Genomic DNA, 23,758 nt, shown 5'->3' on the forward strand with positions numbered 1-23,758 from the left:
CAGGGTGAAATATTTATTAGAAGACTCCACTTAATTGAAGTGTATAATTTGATTGATCTTTGAATTAGCGGTTTAGATAAATATTTGTTATTAAAGGAGCGATTTTTCTGTTGAAAATTCTCGTACCTCGTGATGATCCTAACGATCGTCTTCGTTATGGCGCCGAGAACATAGCCCTATGTCTAATGGAGATCATTCTCCCACGATAGGGACGGTGTTACGATACCAAAGTCCTTTCCGTTAGAAAGGAAGGATTGTTATTTTCGCCATTTACACTTTAACCTTTAAAATCTGACCAGTCTTTTGTAAATCTTACGATATGATCCATTACACGTATGATCTATAACACCCCCATGCTCGTTTCAACTTGGCAGAAAATACTCACGGTCAATATTAATATATTATTATACATTATTACATAATAACGTAAATATAGAGCCAAATGAAAATACAAATTGAGGTATGGGAAATTATATTTCAACGTTTAATTAATCTATTCGTTACTATACAGGGTGTTCGGCCTAAATAAGACGAAAATGAAGAATATCAATTTCTTAACTGAGGCTTCGTTAAAAAGTTAACAATTAAATTAAACAATTTCAAATCGTTCTGGAAAAATTATTTTTGGTTACAGGGGTCAATTATAAGCAATTTTGGTGAATAGACATATCTCTGAAATCCTACCCAGTTTCGAGAAAAAAAATCGATTAGGGGCTGAAATTTTTCAGCGAAAAAAAATTTTTGAAATCGTTCTAAAAAAAAATGTTGTCGGTTGCGGGGGTCAATTACAATCATTTTTGGTGAATAGACATACCCTCGAAATCCTACGCAATTTCGAGAAAAAAATTCCTAATCGAAAATGTAATTTATGGCCAGAAATGTTGCCCGAAAATCTTTAAAATGTTATAACTTCTGAACGGATTGGACGATTTTAATTTTCAAAAAAGTAAACAACGCGTATTTTAGTGAAGATTACGTAGAAATTGTAAAAATATTCAAAAAGTTGATTCTTCAGTCCGTAAAATGAGAAAAACCCAATAAAAATGGTCCAATTTTCAAACAGCCATAACTCCTACAATAGTGAATATATTTCATTGAAATTTTGGGGAGAAGTAGAGCTCATGGATACCTATAAAAAAGTATCACACAACTTTTCTGTAGGGCTTCAAACAAAATTACTAAAAATCAAAAACGAATTTTTAAGAAAAATCGACGGGGTGTTAGTGCCCAAATTTTTCGGCGAAAAAACAATTTTCCAAATCATTCTAAAAAAATTACTATCTATTGCAGGGGTCAATTACAATCATTATTGGTGAATAGACATATCTCTGAAATCCTACCCATTTTCGAGAAAAAAAATCGATTAGGGGCTGAAATTTTTCAGCGAAAAAAAATTTTTGAAATCATTCTAAAAAAAAATATTGTCGGTTGCGGGGGTCAATTACAATAATTTTTGGTCAATAGACATACCCCCGAAATCCTACGCATTTTCGAGAAAAAAATTCCTAATCGAAAATGTAATTTATGGCCAGAAATGTTGCTCGACAATTCTCATGCGAATCTTTAAAATGTCATAACTTCTGAACGGATTGGACGATTTTAATTTTCAAAAAAGCAAACAACGCGTACTTTAGTGAAGATTACGTAGAAATTGTAAAAATAATCGAAAAGTTGATCCTTGACCTCGTAAACTGAGAAAAACCCAATAAAAATGGTCAAATTTTCAAACAGCCATAACTCCTACAATAGTGAATATATTTCATTGAAATTTTGGGGAGAAGTAGAGCTCATGGATATCTATAAAAAAGTATTAGACAACTTTTCTGTAGGATGGCAAATAAAATTACTAAAAATCAAAAACGAATTTTTAAGAAAAATCGACGGGGGGTTAGTGCCCAAATTTTTCGGCGAAAAAACAATTTTCCAAATCATTCTAAAAAAATTACTATCTATTACGGGGTTAATTACAATCATTTTTGGTCATTACACATACCCTCAAAATCCTACCCACTTTCTAGAAAAAAATTCGAGAAGTTGTGAAATTTTTCGACCGAAAAAAAAAAAATTTCAAATCGTTTTGAAAAAATTATTTTCTGTTGCAGGGGTCAATTACAATCATTATTGTTGAATAGACATACCCCCGAAATCCTACGCAATTTCGAGAAAAAAATTCCTAATCGAAAATGTAATTTATGGCCAGAAATGTTGCTCGACAATTCTCATGCGAATCTTTAAAATGTCATAACTTCTGAACGGATTGGACGATTTTAATTTTCAAAAAAGTAAACAACGCGTATTTTAGTGAAGAATACGTAGAAATTGTAAAAATATTGTAAAAGATGCTCCTTGACCTCGTAAACTGAGAAAAACCCAATAAAAATGGTCCAATTTTCAAACAGCCATAACTCCTACAATAGTGAATATATTTCATTGAAATTTTGGGGAGAAGTAGAGCTCATGGATACCTATAAAAAAGTATCACACAACTTTTCTGTAGGGCTTCAAACAAAATTACTAAAAATCAAAAACGAATTTTTAAGAAAAATTGACGGTTAGTGTCCAAATTTTTCGGCGAAAAAACAATTTTCCAAATCATTCTAAAAAAATTACTATCTATTGCGGGGGTTAATTACAATCATTTTTGGTCATTACACATACCCCCCAAATCCTACCCACTTTCTAGAAAAAAATTCAAGAAGTTGTGAAATTTTTTGACCGAAAAAAAAAAATTTCATATCGTTTTGAAAAAATTATTTTCGGTTGCAGGGGTCAATTATAATCATTATTGGTGAATAGACATACCCCCAAAATCTTGCGCATTTTCGAGAAAAAAATTCAAAACAACCGGAACTTTAAACGTTCTTGATTTTCGTGTTATTTTAGTCCCTGGAATCTCCCATTAAAATTTTCCCCAGGGGTGGCCAAACACCCTGTACCACTTATTTCAATTCTGTGTTTGAACTGTCGGAATTTAAGTTAATTATAAATGGTTAATGCATCGATATTGCAATTGAATCGTCGAAGATTAGAAAGCACACTCGAAGGCTAGAAAAGGAAAGTGACAAGTTCAACATATTTTCCGCGATTTGTTGCGTTGAAATTGCAATTAATCCGAGCATTGTCGAGAGATCGAATAAGTAGATTAACCGCCGTTGAAAGTGTAAATTAAGTCCGTCAGCTTCCACGGATCATCCATATTCAGAGGCATCTTTCGCTGGTTTTCCCACGCGCTTGAAAATTTCCATACAAACGAACGAGACACGGCCGTTCGAAGAAAAATAACGAGTCCTTATTAAACTGGTTCCCTTTACGCCGTCAACTTTCTTGTATTTTCGAAAGCTGTGAAAGGAATTTCGTCGCCGTGGTACGATAACGACCGATACGCCTCAATTTCGTCCACGCTCGTAGACAATCGACGCCATCTCGTTAAACTTTACGGAAACCAATAGGAGATCATGTTCTTCTCGTTCCGCAAGGGAAGAGGAAATTCTTAGACTGCTCTTCTCCGTTCTGGTTTCAGTTTGCCCTCAGGGCCCACGACCGAGAGCCACCTTTTCCTTTGTCGACCTACATAACCGATATCGCCGAAAGTCGAAATCGAAAGCCCCTCGACAGTGTCTCCCAACTGGCCAGCCACCATTTTTAATCAATCGCGGATGTAAACCCAAACTTCGTCGAAACGCCCTTTACTTCTCTTACATCCTTTATCGAACGCAAATATCCATTATTCTGTGTTAAAACATTTGGAAATTTGATAAATCAAACACTGACGAATTTTTAATAGTTAAATATTGTTCTTGGGAAGATTTAATTTTAAGTAGATTCACTCAAAAATGGGTAACATGCCAAATTTTTAGTTGTAATTGTGAATTTCGAATTAAATTATTTCTTATAAATATTAATTTCCAGGAGATAAATTCAACGCCTCAAATTTAACAATGGTGTCCTCCAACAGGTCAAATTTTTAATTGTAATTGAGAAAATTTATTTGAAATTAAATTTTTTCTTATGAAAATTAATTTCCAATAGATTCATTGAACGTCTCAAATTTTTGGTTGTAATTGTGAAAATTTATTTGAAATTAAATTATTTCTTATGAAAATTAATTTCCAGTAGATTCATTCAACGCCTCAAAAACAATGGTGTCCTCCAACAGGTCAAATTTTTAATTGTAATTGTGAAAATTTATTTGAAATTAAATTATTTCTTATGAAAATTAATTTCCAATAGATTCATTGAACGTCTCAAATTTTTAGTTGTAATTGTGAAAATTTATTTGAAATTAAATTGTTCCTTATAAAAATTAATTTCCAGGAGATTCATTGAACGCCTCAAATTTAACAATGGCGTCGTCCAACACATCAAATTTTCAATTGTAATTGAGAAAATTTATTTCTAATTAAATCACTCCTTAAAAATATTAATTTCCAGCAAATTCATTGGACGCCTCAAATTTAACAATAGCCTCGTCCAACACATGCAATTTTTAATTGTAATTGTGAAAATTTATTTGAAATTAAATTATTTCTTATGAAAATTAATTTCCAGTAGATTCATTGAATGCCTCAAATTTAACAATGGTGTCCTCCAACAGGTCAAATTTTTAGTTGTAATTGTGAAAATTTATTTGAAATTAAATTATTTCTTATGAAAATTAATTTCCAATAGATTCATTGAACGCCTCAAATTTTTAGTTGTAATTGTAAAAATTTATTTGAAATTAAATTGTTCCTTATAAAAATTAATTTCCAGTAGATTCATTCAACGCCTCAAATTTAGCAATAGTCTCGTCCAACACATGCAATTTTTAATTGTAATTGTGAAAATTTATTTCTAATTAAATCACTCCTTAAAAATATTAATTTCCAGTAAATTCATTGGACGCCTCAAATTTAACAATAGTCTCGTCCAACACATGCAATTTTTAATTATAATTGAGAAAATTTATTTGAAATTAAATTATTTCTTCTAAAAATTAATTTTCAGTAGATTCATTGAACTTAATTTTCTTTGCTATTCCTCAACAGCTTCCTTCTTCCATTTCATACATTCTTTCGTATCATTAAGTGCTTTACTTATTTTCTTTCTTTAAAAATTATCGAAAGAACAGATATCTATAAAGTTCTTAATACTTTTGGAACATATTTCTGCATCAAGATCTGTGTCTAACCTGTTGATTTATTATTAATGCATAGAAAATTTAAAAAAATCACAAAGGAAGGGTAGTTGCATACTCTTAGAGGTAAATATTGTCTAAAATGAGATTACTTATTACATATTTACAAATTATGAGAATAAACGTAACAAGTTTCTGCAGATACTTTTTCACAAATTTTATTGAATTAATCAATTCAAAAACAGTTAATTAATCGGGTGAATTCTGTCAAATTTCCTCAGTGAACTTTACAGATCTCTCTGATCTATCGATCACATTACTCAGTAGAGAATTAATGCGTTCGTTGCATCAACGTGCACTCCATTTTTGGTCATTAAGCGAAGGACTACTGTGTAGTATCTTCTTTTGGGGAAAAATGCGAGTGAAATCATTTGTACATTTGAATCCAGAATCCGTGTGTTACTTCTTACGTCTTACATCCTACTTCGATCGTATTATACTTCAACGACTAACGGAAGACTGTACACAAACAAAATTGATAACGATCTTTGAATGTTTATTAGTACGCATATGTACGATTCTATCGAATTAAAACTATGCTAGAAATATGCAAAAGCTTCTGAAATTACCAGATATAAATAGAGCCTTCATCATTGGATATTCCTACGGGACTAATAAATATTTACGCGAATTACGATCACTTTATTCCAATTTTTCGTTTTCAATATTAATTTTAGAAAATGTTCAACTGGAATTAATATTAACAAAGTGACAGTTATTATAGGTTCCAAAGTTTAAATATATAATACAAAAGAAAAATTAAAAAATTATCCAAAGTTAATAAAGTTAGATACAAATTTTATTAAAAATTCTTTCTTAAAACGTGCAGCTTTATTTATAATAACATACAATCACTACCAACTTCGATAACTAAATAAAAATAAAGCCAAAACGATTTTATAAACAGAGGATATAGAGGTTTTTAGAAGCATGGAAGAGAATTGTAGAAAACGCAGGAAATTATATACTTAATTAACGAACAAGAGAAAGTTGTTTATACACGTCTTAAATATATACTGAGAAAAGTCTTATTCCTTACAGGATGGCCTATTATATGTATATTAAGGATCATCTAAAACAAAGTAAAAAGAAATTAGAAGCTTAATCGTTTCTTGACACAAAATATGATAAATACTTACACCAATGCAATCAAAATTGTGTACAACGAAATTAGTAACTCTTTTTTACTTAATTTGTAATTTAAAAATTTGAAAAGAATATGTGTTTTGAAAATGTTTAAAATTTGAATGTACAATTTGAAATTGGGTGATTGTTTGGACCAGTTTATTCGCGTCAGAAATTAGTTTTCGATGAACAGGGAAAAAATGATACGATAAATGTTACTGAAAATGTACAATAACGAAAGACAGGCCCGACGCGATTTATAGCATGAAAGGTCAACGATTACGAAGTATGTAATCGTTGTTTTTCTCCCCGAGATACTCCTCGTTTCTCGCAACTCGCAACTCATGATCACCCACACATCCGGCTCACTTTCGAAAAATTCCGCTTAATTCAGTCGTTCTCAACTCACGATTCCCTTCTTTCCTCGATCATAATTTATTCTTTCACATTTAATAATTTATCGAACGAAACTGCCATCAATCGTTAATCATTTAAACAGTCTGTTGATAAAAGTTACTGTAAATACGATGAAGTCTTCAATATGTTTCTAACAGATAAGAAAAAAGGACATTTGACGATCGAAAAATAGTAGAAATTGAAATACCGAAAATGAAATGGTCAAAGTAGAATTTTTTTAAAAAGTTACAATTTTAATTGTAACAGCCATTAATTAAGTTCAGGATTGAACTTATTTTATTAAATTAATTTCAAAATTAGCAACGATTAATTGAGATAACTGTTGCTTTTGATCGTTGATAAATACTGTGCAAGGATCGAAAGTGATCTATGGTGTCTGATTGGCTAGAATTGGAGCTTCCGGAAAGGAGATTATACCATTAATAGTCAGACTCGGTTAGCAAGTTCTCGTGTCTGTACGGTAGATGATGAAACTACTCGCTTAATTTCAGCAATCCACCGATGGGAGTTTGCAATAACATTATGTTAGTTAAACATTTTATACAGATCGAAAGGTTCACATTCATTCTGTAGGAATAAATCATTTGTCTCTTTAGAAAGTCTATTTATTCCACAAGATGTTGTCATCGTTTTAAAATTCTACTCTCGAGTAAACATTGTATCACATATTTCCATTTATTTGGCAGTGTTGCCAAGATTCGACTGTAATCTGTCCATTGAGCATTAAATAACAATAGAATTAAATTCTGTATCTCTGTAAAACATGTGAAACACCAAGTAATCGTAATATTATTGTTCTTTCTATGAATTGGCATCTAAAATGGATGATAGAACTGGACAAACTTTGAAAAGAATTTAATGCAACTTGTTGTGTTCAATATTATGGTGTGTTGGTCTTTTTTATAAAGGATTCATTAGTTCTAAATTATGTAGAATTATTGCAAAGATGAAAGGAACAAGAACAATATAGAAGTTGATTAAAGTTTGGTCTTTTTTTATAAAGGATTCAGTAGAGATGAATTTTGTAGAATTTATCTCAAAATAGATATAAAAATAACATACTAATTGATGAAACTTTGGTCTTTTTTTTGTAAAGGATTCACTAGACCTGAATTTTGTAGAATTTTCCCCAAAATAGATAGAAAAATAACATACCAATTGTTGAAACTTTGGTCTTTTTTTGTAAAGGTTCACTAGTACTATATTTTGTAGAATTATTCCCAAAGTTATGGCCAATTATTGCAAAAATAAAAGGAAGCAAGAACAATATAAAAATTGATGAAAATTTAGTCTTTTTTTATAAAGGATTCACTAGACCTGAATTTTGTAGAATTTTTCCCAAAATAGATATAAAAATAACATACCAATTGATGAAACTTTGGTCTTTTTTTATAAAGGATTCACTAGTACTGAATTTTGTAGAATTATTCCCAAAATTATGACCAATTATTGCAAAAATAAAAGGAAAAAGAACAATATAGAAATTGACGAAAATTTAGTCTTTTTTTATCAAAGTTCTCTAGTACTATATTTTGTAGAATTATTACTAATTATTGTAAAAATAAAAGGAAGCAAGAACAATATAGAAATTAATGAAAATTTAGTCTTTTTTTGTAAAGGATTCACTAGAGATGAATTTTGTAGAATTTTCCCCAAAATAGATATAAAAATAACATACTAATTGATGAAACTTTGGTCTTTTTTTATAAAGGAATCACTAGTACTGAATTTTGTAGAGTTATTCCCAAAATTATGGCCAATTATTGCAAAAATAAAAGGAAAAACGAACAATATAGAAATTAATGAAAATTTAGTCTTTTTTTTATCAAAGTTCTCTAGTATTATATTTTGTAGAATTATTCCTAATTATTGCAAAAATAAAAGGAAGCAAGAACAATATAGAAATTGATGAAAATTTAGTCTTTTTTTGTAAAGAATTCACTAGTACTGAATTTTGTAGAATTATTCCCAAAATTATGGCCAATTATTGCAAAAATAAAAGGAAAAAAGAACAATATAGAAATTGACGAAAATTTAGTCTTTTTTTATCAAAGTTCTCTAGTATTATATTTTGTAGAATTATTCCTAATTATTGCAAAAATAAAAGGAAGCCAGAACAATATAAAAATTGATGAAAATTTAGTCTTTTTTTATCAAACTTCTCTAGTACTATATTTTGTAGAATTATTCCCAAAATTATTCCCAATTATTGCAGAAATAAAAGAAAGCAAGAAAGCAATGAAAGTTCGGTCTGTTTATAAAATTATTCGAAAGATAAGAAAAATCGTTCACCATTTGCTAGAATATTCATTGATCTAACAAACAATCCAGTTATTTTTTTCGAACTAATTTCTCCAAATGTAAATCAATAATATTTTCCTTTTAAATGAAATTCCTTCCCTAAAATTACGTTGCATTTCAAGGAAATATCCATAATCGAAATCGAACGGTAGCTAGTACGTTTCGCCAGCGCGAGAGAGACAATTGCAAAAGCGTTCGGTGGTTTTACTACGAGGCGAAGCCTAACAGGTTGCAAATAAGGTTTTCGGGTGCGAGATTCCAGGAAAGATCCATCGAAAAAAAATTCACGAGCTGCGATCGCCAGGCGACTACGCTCGCTGCTCTTGATCTTTCGTGGCCTTTCTCTATCTCCTTGTCTCTCTTCCTACGCCATTGGATTTCGCTTACTCTCGCAGAGAAAGTATGCGCGGAGACATTCGCGGACTCGCATACCGACGATTTTAAGGATGCTTCGAATCACTCATTAAAACAGTCACGGTTCGTCGACTAAACGAACTGCTAATCGTATCTTTGAACGACAAATATCAATATAGATGGCTCTACCTTCCTTTCACTATCTCCGTTTACCCTAATCCAAACCATGTCTCAATCAAGTTTAAACGTAACTCTCAATCTACTGTTTTCCCCCATAAAGTCGTCGATTTTTTAAGATCGACTATGTTCGACTGCAGTGCCCCCAATTTCAGCTTTCCTTTGCCCAAAAAATTCAAACACCTGTAAATAAATCTTGTAAACTCGACTGCAAAAGGTGGTATAGTTTAACCATGTCTCAGTCAAGTTTAAACGTAACTCTCAATCTACTGTTTTCCCCCATAAAGTTGTCGATTTTTTAAGATCGACTATGTTCGACTGCAGTGCCCCCAATTTCAGCTTTCCTTTGCCCAAAAAATTCAAACACCTGTAAATAAATCTTGTAAACTCGACTGCAAAAGGTGGTATAGTTTAACCATGTCTCAGTCAAGTTTAAACGTAACTCTCAATCTACTGTTTTCCCCCATAAAGTCGTCGATTTTTTAAGATCGACTATGGTCGACTGCAGTGCCCCCAATTTTAGCTTTCTTTTGCCCAAAAAATTCAAACACCTGTAAATAAATCTTGTAAACTCGACTGCAAAAGGTGGTATAGTTTAACCATGTCTCAGTCAAGTTTAAACGTAACTCTCAATCTACTGTTTTCCCCCATAAAGTCGTCGATTTTTTAAGATCGACTATGTTCGACTGCAGTGCCCCCAATTTCAGCTTTCCTTTGCCCAAAAAATTCAAACACCTGTAAATAAATCTTGTAAACTCGACTGCAAAAGGTGGTATAGTTTAAAAATTTTTTTAAATTGCACGCTAGAGTATCTTTTTACGTAGATGGAAAAATTGGTACATGACTTGGTCATGATTGGTTGGCTGCTGAGCGGGAAAAAAGATTGAGAACCGCTAGTCTAGGGCAATAAAACAGTTACTTATGACTCAACACAATAGAATTAGAACGGTGGCATTAGATAATATACCAACTACAATGCAATTCAGGACATAAACTGCCACTAGGTCGAGTGTAAATTATTTATCCATAATTCATATTATACATATTACTTCGCTTCCTTATACGATATTTAAATAAACGAGTAAGGAAAAAGTAGCATAAATAATCAATTAGATGTACGATATACAGGGTGTTCGACCATCCCTGGGACGAAAATCAAGAATATCAATTTCTTGATTAAAAAATTAAATTAAAAAATTAAATTAAAAAATTTCAAATTGTACTAAAAAAATTATTTTCCATTGCAGGGGTCGATTACAATCACTTTTGGTCATTATACATACCCCCAAAATCCTACCCAATTTTGAGAAAAAAATTCATTACTGAAAATATAATGTCTGATCATGAAGGAATGATTCCCCTGAAATTTCATGTGTTTCAAATCGTTCTGAAAAAAATATTTTCAGTTGCAAGGGTCAATTACAATCATTTTTGGTCATTACACATACCCCCAAAATTCTACCCAGTTTCTAGAAAAAAATTCGAAAAGATGTGAAATTTTTAAACGAAATTAAAAAATTTCAAATCATACTAAAAAAATTATATTTAGTTACAGGGGGCAATTACAATTATTTTTGGTCATTACACATACCCCCAAAATTCTACCCAGTTTCTAGAAAAAAATTCGAAAAGATGTGAAATTTTTAAACGAAATTAAAAAATTTCAAATCATACTAAAAAAATTATATTTAGTTACAGGGGTCAATTACAATCATTTTTGGTCATTACACATACCCCCAAAATTCTACCCAGTTTCTAGAAAAAAATTCGAAAAGATGTGAAATTTTTAAACGAAATTAAAAAATTTCAAATGATACTAAAAAAATTATATTTAGTTACAGGGGGCAATTACAATTATTTTTGGTCATTACACATACCCCCAAAATTCTACCCAGTTTCTAGAGAAAAATTCGAAAAGATGTGAAATTTTTAAACGAAATTAAAAAATTTCAAATCATACTAAAAAAATTATATTTAGTTACAGGGGGCAATTACAATTATTTTTGGTCATTACACATACCCCCAAAATTCTACCCAGTTTCTAGAGAAAAATTCGAAAAGATGTGAAATTTTTAAACGAAATTAAAAAATTTCAAATCATACTAAAAAAATTATATTTAGTTACAGGGGGCAATTACAATCATTTTTGGTCATTACACATACCCCCAAAATTCTACCCAGTTTCTAGAGAAAAATTCGAAAAGATGTGAAATTTTTAAACGAAATTAAAAAATTTCAAATCATACTAAAAAAATTATATTTAGTTACAGGGGTCAATTACAATTATTTTTGGTCATTACACATACCCCCAAAATTCTACCCAGTTTCTAGAAAAAAATTCGAAAAGATGTGAAATTTTTAAACGAAATTAAAAAATTTCAAATCATACTAAAAAAATTATATTTAGTTACAGGGGGCAATTACAATCATTTTTGGTCATTACACATACCCCCAAAATTCTACCCAGTTTCTAGAAAAAAATTCGAAAAGATGTGAAATTTTTAAACGAAATTAAAAAATTTCAAATCATACTAAAAAAATTATATTTAGTTACAGGGGTCAATTAGAATTATTTTTGGTCATTACACATACCCTCGAAATCCTAGGCATTTTCGAGAAAAAAATTCCTAATCGAAAATGTCATTTCTGACTAGAAATTTTTAATAACTTTTTAACGAAGCCTCAATCAACAAATTAGTATCCTTCATTTTCGTCTTATTTTGGCCTATATAATACTTTCTTGTATGGACTTATCCAATTGTAAACTGTGAATTTAGAAAAAAAGGTTCTTTTTTAAATATTTTTGATGTAATGAATAAAAGAATTCTGGTACTAATTCAAGATTAGTAAATTAAAATAGAAACGTATAGTCATAATCAAATTATATATTTTCAATGTTAAATTATAATAAATTATTAGAGTCCAAGTTTTGCTGTAACTTTCACTACTATATTTATTTTGTTGTCTGTGCTTTTTCATAGTTATTGCACTTTGTTTACAAAGAAGAATCAGTCGTGTTAACAGGAATTCATTTTTCGGTTTCAGATACAGCTTAGGACTGCTGTCTACTGTAATTCTTGTGACACTAGCCATCACAACACAGCACCAGTTCGATATTTCAGGTAACCAAATACTTTTTATCTAATAATTACAACAATTACTGTGTAAATATCGTGTGATGAGAATACTAACTACTCCCACAATTATCGACGAATAAATAGTTTGGAAATCTTAGGTCAGCTTATCAAAATTATTAAAATGTTTATCAACTATACGTTGCATTTAATTATCATAGAAAAGTTTATTTTTGGAGTTCCTTTTCATTAATGTTTTGAAAGTTATTTCTGGTAAATGGCCTCCATTTTTATTCACAGTTAATCAATATTATTATTATTATAATTACAATTCAATTTATTGATGATATAATTCAGTTATTTCTGTTATAACGATTTCTTGAAAATTCGTAAATTTTGTTAAATATATTCCCACGAGAAATCTCGAAAATATTTGCATATTTTGGTATTACTGAAATGTAATTAAGTTCAAGGAATTCTTTCGAAAGTTCGATTCGCGATTGAATGAAATTGAAATTACCGTTGCCAAAATTTCGAATGCTGCGTTGTTTAATAGTTATGCAATCGACAAGACGTGACTGTCGGTATTACGAATTTAAGAAAATCTAGTGAAAACAATAGTGAGATTTCTCTCACGCCGCCACAAAAATCGGCATGGCTGTTGCTGGTTGTGGCGTTGGCATAGTTACGTCACAAAATCGACTCACAATCAGAGAGAATTTTCTCGTTAATGTTAAGGAGCTCATTAACGTAATCACCCAGCTCTATTCATTCAGTTAGCATCTCCTTGGTACCTTTTCGGAACACAATTACCTTTTAAATTGACAATAATATTCGAGATACGAATATAAATCGATTAAATTATTGTATTTCATTTGCAGATTACCTCTACGGGATAGATAATAATTTGCAGGCGAGAGCACAAGCAGGATTCGAAGCTGAAAGGTTTACGTACCAAACGAGAGCCAGGTAAGTTCATTTAAATTATAATAAAAATTTCAGTATAATTTTTTCGTTAATTATTTTCTACACGACGGAATAATCTATTTTTATATCCTTTAAATGTGTCCTGTGTTATCCAGGTAATTTCTTGCAAAAATTGTTCATTTTTATAGAATGAATGAATCACACGTTTCTTTCTAAAAGAAAAATTATTTACTTAATAGTTAAATCTCTGAATCGTCCACGTAACCGTCGCGATTCTTGAAAACAAATGGACGTAATTTAAAAAGCCTATTTCCTTATTGTAACTTGATTTATCTTACGCCATTTTTCCTTTAAACTCTTTTATAATCTCAGGAAGTAATTTGCTGCATTTGCTTCGCTTTTCGATCGAGTTCATCTCATAACAGCTCTCGTAACACGAACAATTTATAGTTTTCAACCTCTTTTGTTACATTTTGACATAAAATAGTTTTTAATTATTCGTAAAACATTTAAAATAAATTCTATTCTTAGATTTCTAGTTTATTTATTTAGAAAATAATATTACGTTGAAAGGAATTATTATTTTCAATCAGTAAGGATGAAAATACTGAAACATCTGTGTGAGTAGATAATTGAGTTAATTAGGACTGTAACAATAATTATAATTGTTCTTTTCAATTACATTTTTTTCCATAATATTCACGTTTACAAAATCAGTGTCTGTTTTTTTCTCGTTCAGTAATAACAATACAAACATAATAGATAGAATATTTCTGTTTTAATAATGAACAATCGTATTATATATTTAATAAACAGAACAGAAGATAATTAAAAATACAATAATCATTTTTTCTTATGTATTTCTATTTTCACTCCAAGTGAGTAAAAACAATGATTTATTTAAATAGCAAAAAATGACTATAATATTATTTTACCGTTCGACAAATTCATCTCTTGGCGCGAATTGCGTGGATTTCATGCGCCTCGACGCCATTAAACTTTTTCTTGCGAGGCCATCTTGAATCTCTTGTTCGTTCCAATAAACTACAAACTGTCGACGATCTCAAATATCATTTTTAGTAAAAGTTAAAGAATAATTAATACTCAATATTGATTGAAACTTCGTTAGAAAGTTATTAATAAAATTTGTCAACGTTCACGAATTTTTTTCTCGAAAGTGAGTAGGAATTCGGGGGTATGTCTAATGACCAAAAATGACTATAATTGACCCCCGCAACTGATAATATTTTTTTTAAAACGATTTGAAATTTTTTTTTTTCGTCGAAAAATTTAGGCACCTACCCCGTGTCGATTTTTCTTAAAAATTCGTTTTTTATTTTTAATACATTTGGTTAGCACGGTACAGTAAAGTTGTTTAATACTTTTTTGTAGGTACCCATGAGCTCTACTTCTCCCCAAAATTTCAATGAAATATATTCACTATTGTAGGAGTTATGGTCGTTTGAAAATTGGACCACTTTTATTGGGTTTTTAATCATTTTACGGGTTCAAGGAGCTACTTTTCCCATATTTTTAGAATTTCTACATATTCTTCACTAAAATACGCGTTGTTTGCTTTTTTGAAAATGGAAATCCCTCAATCCGTTCAGAAGTTATGACATTTTAAAGATTCGCATGGCAACATTCCTGGCCATAAATTACACTTCCGATTAGGAATTTTTTTTCTCGAAAATACGTAGGATTTCGAGGGTATGTCTAATGACCAAAAATGACTATAATTGACCCCCGCAACTGATAATATTTTTTTCAGAACGATTCACAAACTTTTTTTTTGACGAAAAATTTAGGCATTACCCCCTGTCGATTTTTCTTAAAAATTCGATTTTAATTTCTAGTAATTTTATTTGACACCGTACAGGAAAGTTGTGTAATACTTTTTTGTAGGTACCCATGAGCTCTACTTCTCCCCAAAATTTCAATGAAATATATTCACTATTGTAAAAGTTATGGTCGTTTGAAAATTGGACCATTTTTATGGAGTTTTTCTCATTTTACGGACTGAAGAATCAACTTTTTGAATATTTTTGCAATTTCTACATATTCTTCACTAAAATACGCGTTGTTTGCTTTTTTAAACATTAAAATCCTTCAATCCGTTCAAAAGTTATGATATTTTAAACATTTTCGGGCAACATTTCTAGCCATAAATTACACTTCCGATTAGGAATTTTTTTCTCGAAAGTGCTTAGGATTTCGAGGGTATATCTATTCACCAAAAGTGATCGCAATCGACTCTTGCAACCGAAGATAATTTTTTTAAAACGATTTAAAAAATTTTTTTTCCAAAAAATTTCAACACCCACCCGATTTTTTTTCTCAAAAGTGGGTAGGATTTCAAAGATATGTCTATTCACCAAAAATGCTTACAATTAGCCCCTGCAACCAAAAATAATTTTTCCAGAACGATTAGAAATTTTTTAATTTAATTATTCAGTCAAGAAATTGATATTCTTAATTTTCGTTTTATTTCGACCTCTAAAATCCCACATTAAAATTTTTCCCAGGTGTAGCTGAACACCCTGTATAGAAAATATACTTTTACTATAAATTTAAAATGATAGAGTAGGAGAGAAGAGTCGTTAGTGTTGGTTGGTAAAGGCTCGTAGTTTCTCTAATTGATACTACTTCCAGTGTCTGATACAGCCTCAGATATTGTTCCCGCGGAGCAATTTACACATACAAAACACGCAATCTCTTACTGTGCGAATACGATTTGATTTATCGGCGTGTACATGCATTGTCGACAAGTCCTTATTGTCATAGATTTTACAAGACTCACATAACTCACGCATGACTTATATACTTCCTCGTTGTCGATGCATTATAAACTACGAACACCATTTTTCATTGCGTTAATTTTTTCCCTGAATCGTTTGACTCGAGAGGTTGTCAGCGTTTTTTACTTGATAGAAAGTCAGAATAATTATGAATGTTACAATAATTGTATACTCGGCTCGAGCAATTCACGCATTATGTGTGATTGATTATACTGTGCAAAACCTACCTAACGCGACGTTGATTCATGCATTCCGTCAACATTTCAATTCTTTAATGCATCGAGAAATTAGTTTCACAGTAATCGTTGCATTCTCAAAATTACTGCACTTTTTTTTTAAATCTTTCTACAAATTTTCTAAAAAATTTCTGTTTAAGAGTATAAATTATAATTTCTTCTGTTTCGTATTAAACTTTACTGTAAATTAATAATCGTATTAAAACAGTGCAAAATAATTCTAAATATTTTCAGACTTTCAGGAAATAAAATTTTTCTAAGATTTAAGAATATAAATTATAATTTCTTCTGTTTCGTATTAAACTTTACTGTAAATTAATAATCGTATTAAAACAGTGCACAATAATTCCAAATATTTTCAGACTTTCAGGAAATAAAATTTTTCTAAGGTTTAAGAATATAAATTATAATTTCTTCTGTTTCGTATTAAACTTTACTGTAAATTAATAATCGTATTAAAACAGTGCATAATAATTCCAAATATTTTCAGACTTTCAGGAAATAAAATTTTTCTAAGGTTTGAGAGTATAAATTATAATTTCTTCTGTTTCGTATTAAACTTTACTGTAAATTAATAATCGTATTAAAACAGTACAAAATAATTCTAAATATTTTCAGACTTTCAGGAAATAAAATTTTTCTGAGGTTTAAGAATATAAATTATAATTTCTTCTGTTTCGTATTAAACTTTACTGTAAATTAATAATCGTATTAAAACAGTGCACAATAATTCCAAATATTTTCGAAGACTTTCAGGAAATAAAATTTTTCTAAGGTTTAAGAATATAAATTATAATTTCTTCTGTTTCGTATTAAACTTTACTGTAAATTAATAATCGTATTAAAACAGTGCAAAATAATTCTAAATATTTTCAGACTTTCAGGAAATAAAATTTTTCTAAGGTTTGAGAGTATAAATTATAATTTCTTCTGTTTCGTATTAAACTTTACTGTAAATTAATAATCGTATTAAAACAGTGCACAATAATTCTAAATATTCTGACTTTCAGGAAATAAAATTTTTCTAAGGTTTAAGAGTATAAATTATAATTTCTTCTGTTTCGTATTAAACTTTACTGTAAATTAATAATCGTATTAAAACAGTGCACAATAATTCTAAATATTTTCGAAGACTTTCAGGAAATAAAATTTTTCTAAGGTTTAAGAATATAAATTATAATTTCTTCTGTTTCGTATTAAACTTTACTGTAAATTAATAATCGTATTAAAACAGTGCACAATAATTCCAAATATTTTCAGACTTTTAGGAAATAAAATTTTTCTAAGGTTTAAGAGTATAAATTATAATTTCTTCTGTTTCGTATTAAATTTTACTGTAAATTAATAATCGTATTAAAACAGTGCACAATAATTCCAAATATTTTCAGACTTTCAGGAAATAAAATTGTTCTAAGGTTTGAGAGTATAAATTATAATTTCTTCTGTTTCGTATTAAACTTTACTGTAAATTAATAATCGTATTAAAACAGTGCACAATAATTCTAAATATTTTCGAAAACTTTCAGGAAATAAAATTTTTCTAAGGTTTAAGAGTATAAATTATAATTTCTTCTGTTTCGTATTAAACTTTACTGTAAATTAATAATCGTATTAAAACAGTGCACAATAATTCCAAATATTTTCAGACTTTTAGGAAATAAAATTTTTCTAAGGTTTGAGAGTATAAATTATAATTTCTTCTGTTTCGTATTAAACTTTACTGTAAATTAATAATCGTATTAAAACAGTGCACAATAATTCCAAATATTTTCAGACTTTCAGGAAATAAAATTTTTCTAAGGTTCCAAGAGCAGAAAGTTGTCCCATTTGATATGAATAATTTTCCATTTGTATTGTGAGAGTAAATGAGGAAATTAAAGGAAAGTTTTCACCAGTTTTTCTTTGTCTTTCAGGTTTCAAGAAAGGACAGAAGCCAAAGATGCTCCCTGTAGAGTTAAGCCGCAAAGACCATGTCCACCGAGCAAGTATAGAACGCCTTCCGGTACATGCAACAACGTCAGGCATCCTGTTTGGGGTTCACGCGGCGTGCCCTTCTTGAAATTGTTGCCCCCAGCTTACGCAGACGGTAAATATACATTTGTTATTCCCTTACGAACCTTCAAATTCAAGCGTTTCAACTTGAAAATCATCGTTATATGCAACACAAATCAAACGAAAAGTTGGACATTTTGTTCGAAGAACTGAGCACTCAAATTTCATTCAAATAAAATTATTAGAGATGCATTATAATAATTTGAAAATTATTCCATCTGTTTTATTGTTAAAATATGTGAATTATTTTGCTAATATGGAGCACTATTTTCTAATTCTAATGTTTAGTTTACAGTTTTTTAAACTTTCTTTGGGGAATTTTTTGCAGATAAACTATAGCACCTTTTGCAGTAAAATTTACTAGATTTATTTCTACATGTTTCAATGATATTTTACATTCTGTTTGAAATGAAAAAAACGTGAAAGATTCTTGATTAATACTGGTATTAACGCTTTTTAATTATCGATTTTTTCATGTGTTTTTTATCGAACACAGAAATGGATGTTTCCCTGCATTCGAGCTCGTTGAAATTTATTAAATGACGCGTCGATGCAACTGTGATGCAATCCTAAACCATGGTTTAACTACAAAGTTCCGATTGGCGCAATATGTGACGATAATTGGGACATTTACCTTACGTGTAGAACTTCAAGGTTCGTGAGGACACGTTTTCTCGTTATCCACTCGAGCTTATATTCTCAGAATTTCCAATTACTTGCCTATTGGAACTGTTCTGAGGAAGTGAAACTGGGAGATTTTCAGAAAATGAATTTGGAAATTAAATTCGCCTGGTACGCGGTTCCCATATCGAGAATGGAAAGTGAAAATCGGAACGAGCTAGCCACGCGAGCTCAGATCCATTTCGACGAGCGTTGGCATGCCCGGGAGGATTAGAAACGGCAGATTAGCATGCTAGAAGGCGCGCCAACCCGACGAAATAGAGAGTCCCTCCGTGAACATCGATTGCGCCACTGTTCGCGCGAATAATAAACGAGTACCCCACCTGCGATTCCGTCCTCTTCCTCGGTTCTTACGCGTTCTTAACGCTAAACATTTTGCCCTATTCCCATAGTTATTGTCTTTATTATGAGCTAGTTTCTGGGGACATTAACAAAACTAGGATAGGTGTATTTTTGAAGAAATTAAAAAATTTCAAATCGTTCTGGAAAAAATATTTTTGGCTGCAGGGTTCAATTGCAATCATTTTTGGTCAATATAGTTACCCACGAAATCTTACTCATTTCCTAGAAAAAAATTCGAGAAGGTGCTCAAATTTTTCGACAAAATTAAAAAATTTCAAATCGTTCTGGAAAAAATATTTTTGACTGCAGGGTTCAATTGCAATCATTTTTGGTCAACATAGTTACCCTCGAAATCCTACGCACTTTTGAGAAAAAAATTTAAGAAGGTGCTCATATTTTTCGACAAAATTAAAAAATTTCAAATCGTTCTAAAAAAAATATTTTTGACTGCAGGGTTCAATTGCAATCATTTTTGGTCAATATACCTACCCTCGAAATCCTACGCACTTTTGAGAAAAAAATTTAAGAAGATGCTCAAATTTTTCGATAAAATTAAAAAATTTCAAATCGTTCTGGAAAAAATAGTATTGGCTGTGGGGGTTAATTGCAATCATTTTTGGTCAATATACCTACCCTCGAAATCCTACGCACTTTTGAGAAAAAAATTGAAGAAGATGCTCAACAGCCATAACTCCTGCAATAGTGAATATTTTTCATTGAAATTTTGGGGAGAAGTAGAGCTCGTGGGTATCTACAAAAAAGTATTAAACAACTTTACTGTACCGTGCTAACCAAATGTATTAAAAATAAAAAACGAATTTTTAAGAAAAATCGACAGGGGGCAGGTGCTGAAATTTTTCAACGAAATTGAAAAGTTTCAAATCGTTCTAAAAAAATTATAATTAGTTACAGGGGTCTATTACAAGCATTTTTGGTCATTAGACCTACCCCCGAAATCCTACCCACTTTCTAGAAAAAAATTCGAGAAGGTGCTCAAATTTTTCGACAAAATTAAAAAATTTCAAATCGTTCAGGAAAAAATACTGTTAGCTGCAGAGTTCAATTACAATCATTTTTGGTCAATATACCTACCCCCGAAATCCTAAGCACTTTCGAGAAAAAAATTCCTAATCGAAAATGTAATTTATGGCTAGAAATGTTGCCCGAAAATCTTTAAAATGTCATAACTTCTGAACGGATTGAAGGATTTCCATTTCCAAAAAAGCAAACAACGCGTATTTTAGTGTAGAATATGTAGAAATTCTAAAAATATTAATAAAGTTATTCCTTGACCCCGTAAACTGAAAAAAAACCCAGTAAAAATGGTCCAATTTTCAAACAGCCATAACTCCTGCAATAGTGAATATATTTCAATGAAATTTTGGGGATAAGTAGAGCTCATGGGTACCTACAAAAAAGTATTAAACAACTTTACTGTACCATGCTAACCAAATGTATTAAAAATAAAAAACGAATTTTTAAGAAAAATCGACAGGGGGTAGGTGCTGAAATTTTTCAACGAAATTGAAAAGTTTCAAATCGTTCTAAAAAAATTATAATTAGTTACAGGGGTCTATTACAAGCATTTTTGGTCATTAGACCTACCCCCAATATCCTACCCACTTTCCAGAAAAAAATTCAAAAAGGTGTGAAATTTTTGGACGAAATTAAAAAATTTCAAATCATACTAAAAAAATTATATTTAGTTGCAGGGGTCAATTACAAGCATTTTTGGTCATTATACATACCCTCGAAATTCTACGCACTTTCGAGAAAAAAATTCCTAATCGAAAATATAATTTCTGGCCAAAAATATTTGCTCGAATTTTCATGCGAATCTTTAATATGTCATAACTTCTGAACGGATTGAAGGATTTCCATTTTCAAAAAAGCAAACAACGCGTATTTTAGTGAAGAATCTGTAGAAATTCTAATAATATTAAAAAAGTTATTCCTTGACCCCGTAAACTGAAAAAAACCCAGTAAAAGTGGTCCAATTTTCAAACAGCCATAACTCCTATAATAGTGAATATATTTCAATGAAACTTTTTTCTAAAATAGAGCTCATGAGCACCTACAAAAAAGTATTAAACAACTTTTCTCTAGGTCGTCGAACAAAATTACTAAAACTGAAAAACTAATTTTTAAGAAATATCAATAGAGGGTAGGAGAACAAAGAACGAAACGAGTGGTTGTGAAAGCCAGAATATTAATCAAATGCGTTTATATAATTATATCATTTGTGCATTTCGTTAAATCCTATACTTTGCGTAGAAAATAGAATAATTGCATTTTGTATATTTTAAAGATTAAAGCCTACTTCTCGCGAAACTTTGGAGCCACTGATTTCCACGTGAAATGACTCATAGATGTTAATGAGGGCTACGAAGGGGGTCCAGCCTGGAACTGTGCAATGTGTGTCAAAATTCTGTGTCATGGTTACGCACGGCTATCCGTATTTGATGAATCTCGCCGTCCAAGTAGGCTGACAATGAGCCGCGGCTTTGCCTTCCTACACGACGATCATCTTTCGATTCGACGACAGGTACACCCAGGCAGAAGATTTATGCTCACGCGGTTATGCGATGCTATCCTCTCGAATCGTACAAAAATATTTGCCGATTAGGTTGGAAACTATTTTAACAAGTCCCGTCCTTGTCCCTAATTAAGTCGATACATGATCGTTATTTAAATATCACCGTAAATGTAAACGACAGAGATCGTAAATCCTTCCCAGCGCATCTTCGATCGTTATTTTCACGAAAACGTGGATTCTTCGACCTGAAATGATCTTTTACTATGAGCGTATTTCAAATGAAAAGTATTAGCTAGATTTCTAAAAACAATTCCACAGTTTAAAGGAAAGAAAGTATTCGTTAACATTAAAAATTAATGACAGCAGAGTGTTCGATAATTTCAAGTACAATTAGCAAAAGGTTCAATTTTTATTAAGTATATCTCTCAACGTTTTCATAGTCGGTACGAATTATCAGGATGTTTGCTTCTTAAAGTGCGTTAAAATTTCATTGCTACGTGTATTTGCTTAGTTAGTGTCAGTCGCGAAACATCAAAGGTTAAAATTCCTTGTCGCCATATCGTAAAATAGCGTAAAACGACTTTCTACTTTAAACGTGATTATTTCGATTGCTGGAACACCTCATTCTAGTTCTTGTTGGAGATAGCGAAATTCATCTTAACTTTCTAGATCAACGGTGTACCGAGTACTGACTATTCATCTCTCGATTATGTTTGACATTGAAACTAAAGAACGCTTATTAGAAATCGTTCCTTTTACGATCGAACGCTGTGGTTAAAATACTAGAATTACACTTTCATTAAAAAACACAAAGGTTATTCAAATCTTTAGTAACGGAAAACAAATCAAGAATATCAAATTTAAATCGTACAATTTTTCCAAAAACCAACTATTCTTTCATTATTAAAAATCGATTAATTTGCTCGATCGACATTTAATTTTGACAGAAATTGCGATTTATCTGAAATAAATATCTGTAACTTGAAATTTCAAATTGAGGAACATATCCAGAAAATTTAAAAATTAACATACTCGGTGTCGAATATTTTGTAAATAAAATTGTAAGCTCGAGAGATAGTACAAAGACGTCAAAGCTTTCTTTATTGCAACTTATTCGAGTGAATTTAAATGTTACACAGGCAAGGTTATAATTCCAAGAATGATCGGAGAAATTGCAGATAGAAGTACTGTTATCATTCTCTTTTCGTTACCAGTAAAAAATGATAGTCCTTGTAGCAATCGGATAAGGCAGCTTGACATTGTATAAAGTGAAAGGAGGAGCAATGTCCGTTCTAAGATCAAACCTTTATGCACTTTCTAAGCATTCTCGTAAAAGACTGCAACTGAAAGTATTTGTAACTTGAAAAACAAGTGTTTCCAAAAAAGAGACTCTTTCGTTCTCGAATTTGTGAAATAAACTCCCAGAGTTTGGCTACTTTCACGTAAAGAAATTATACATTAATATAAAACACAGTTTTTGAGATAATTTATATTGAAATAATTATTATTGAGATAAAAAATTTTGCAATACTTGGATATGTGTTTCTAAATCAGTTTCCAGT

General features: G+C 30.6%; 2 protein-coding genes across 2 annotated transcripts in view; one reads left to right on the forward strand and one right to left on the reverse strand.

The window, feature by feature from the left end:
• Nucleotides 1–23,758, reverse strand: part of LOC143348962 (uncharacterized) — a 438,943-nt gene that overhangs the window by 118,403 nt on the left and 296,782 nt on the right. The window lies entirely within an intron of this gene.
• LOC143348952 (uncharacterized) overlaps nt 1–23,758 on the forward strand; it is a 46,365-nt gene that overhangs the window by 11,836 nt on the left and 10,771 nt on the right. The window contains exons 2-4 of the mRNA XM_076779733.1: nt 12,596–12,672; nt 13,506–13,593; nt 18,499–18,671. Coding sequence (XP_076635848.1) covers nt 12,596–12,672; nt 13,506–13,593; nt 18,499–18,671 — 338 coding nt within the window. The remainder of the gene's footprint in view (nt 1–12,595; nt 12,673–13,505; nt 13,594–18,498; nt 18,672–23,758) is intronic.

This window comes from Colletes latitarsis, chromosome 12 (assembly GCF_051014445.1).
Source record: "Colletes latitarsis isolate SP2378_abdomen chromosome 12, iyColLati1, whole genome shotgun sequence".
NCBI lineage: Eukaryota > Metazoa > Arthropoda > Insecta > Hymenoptera > Colletidae > Colletes > Colletes latitarsis.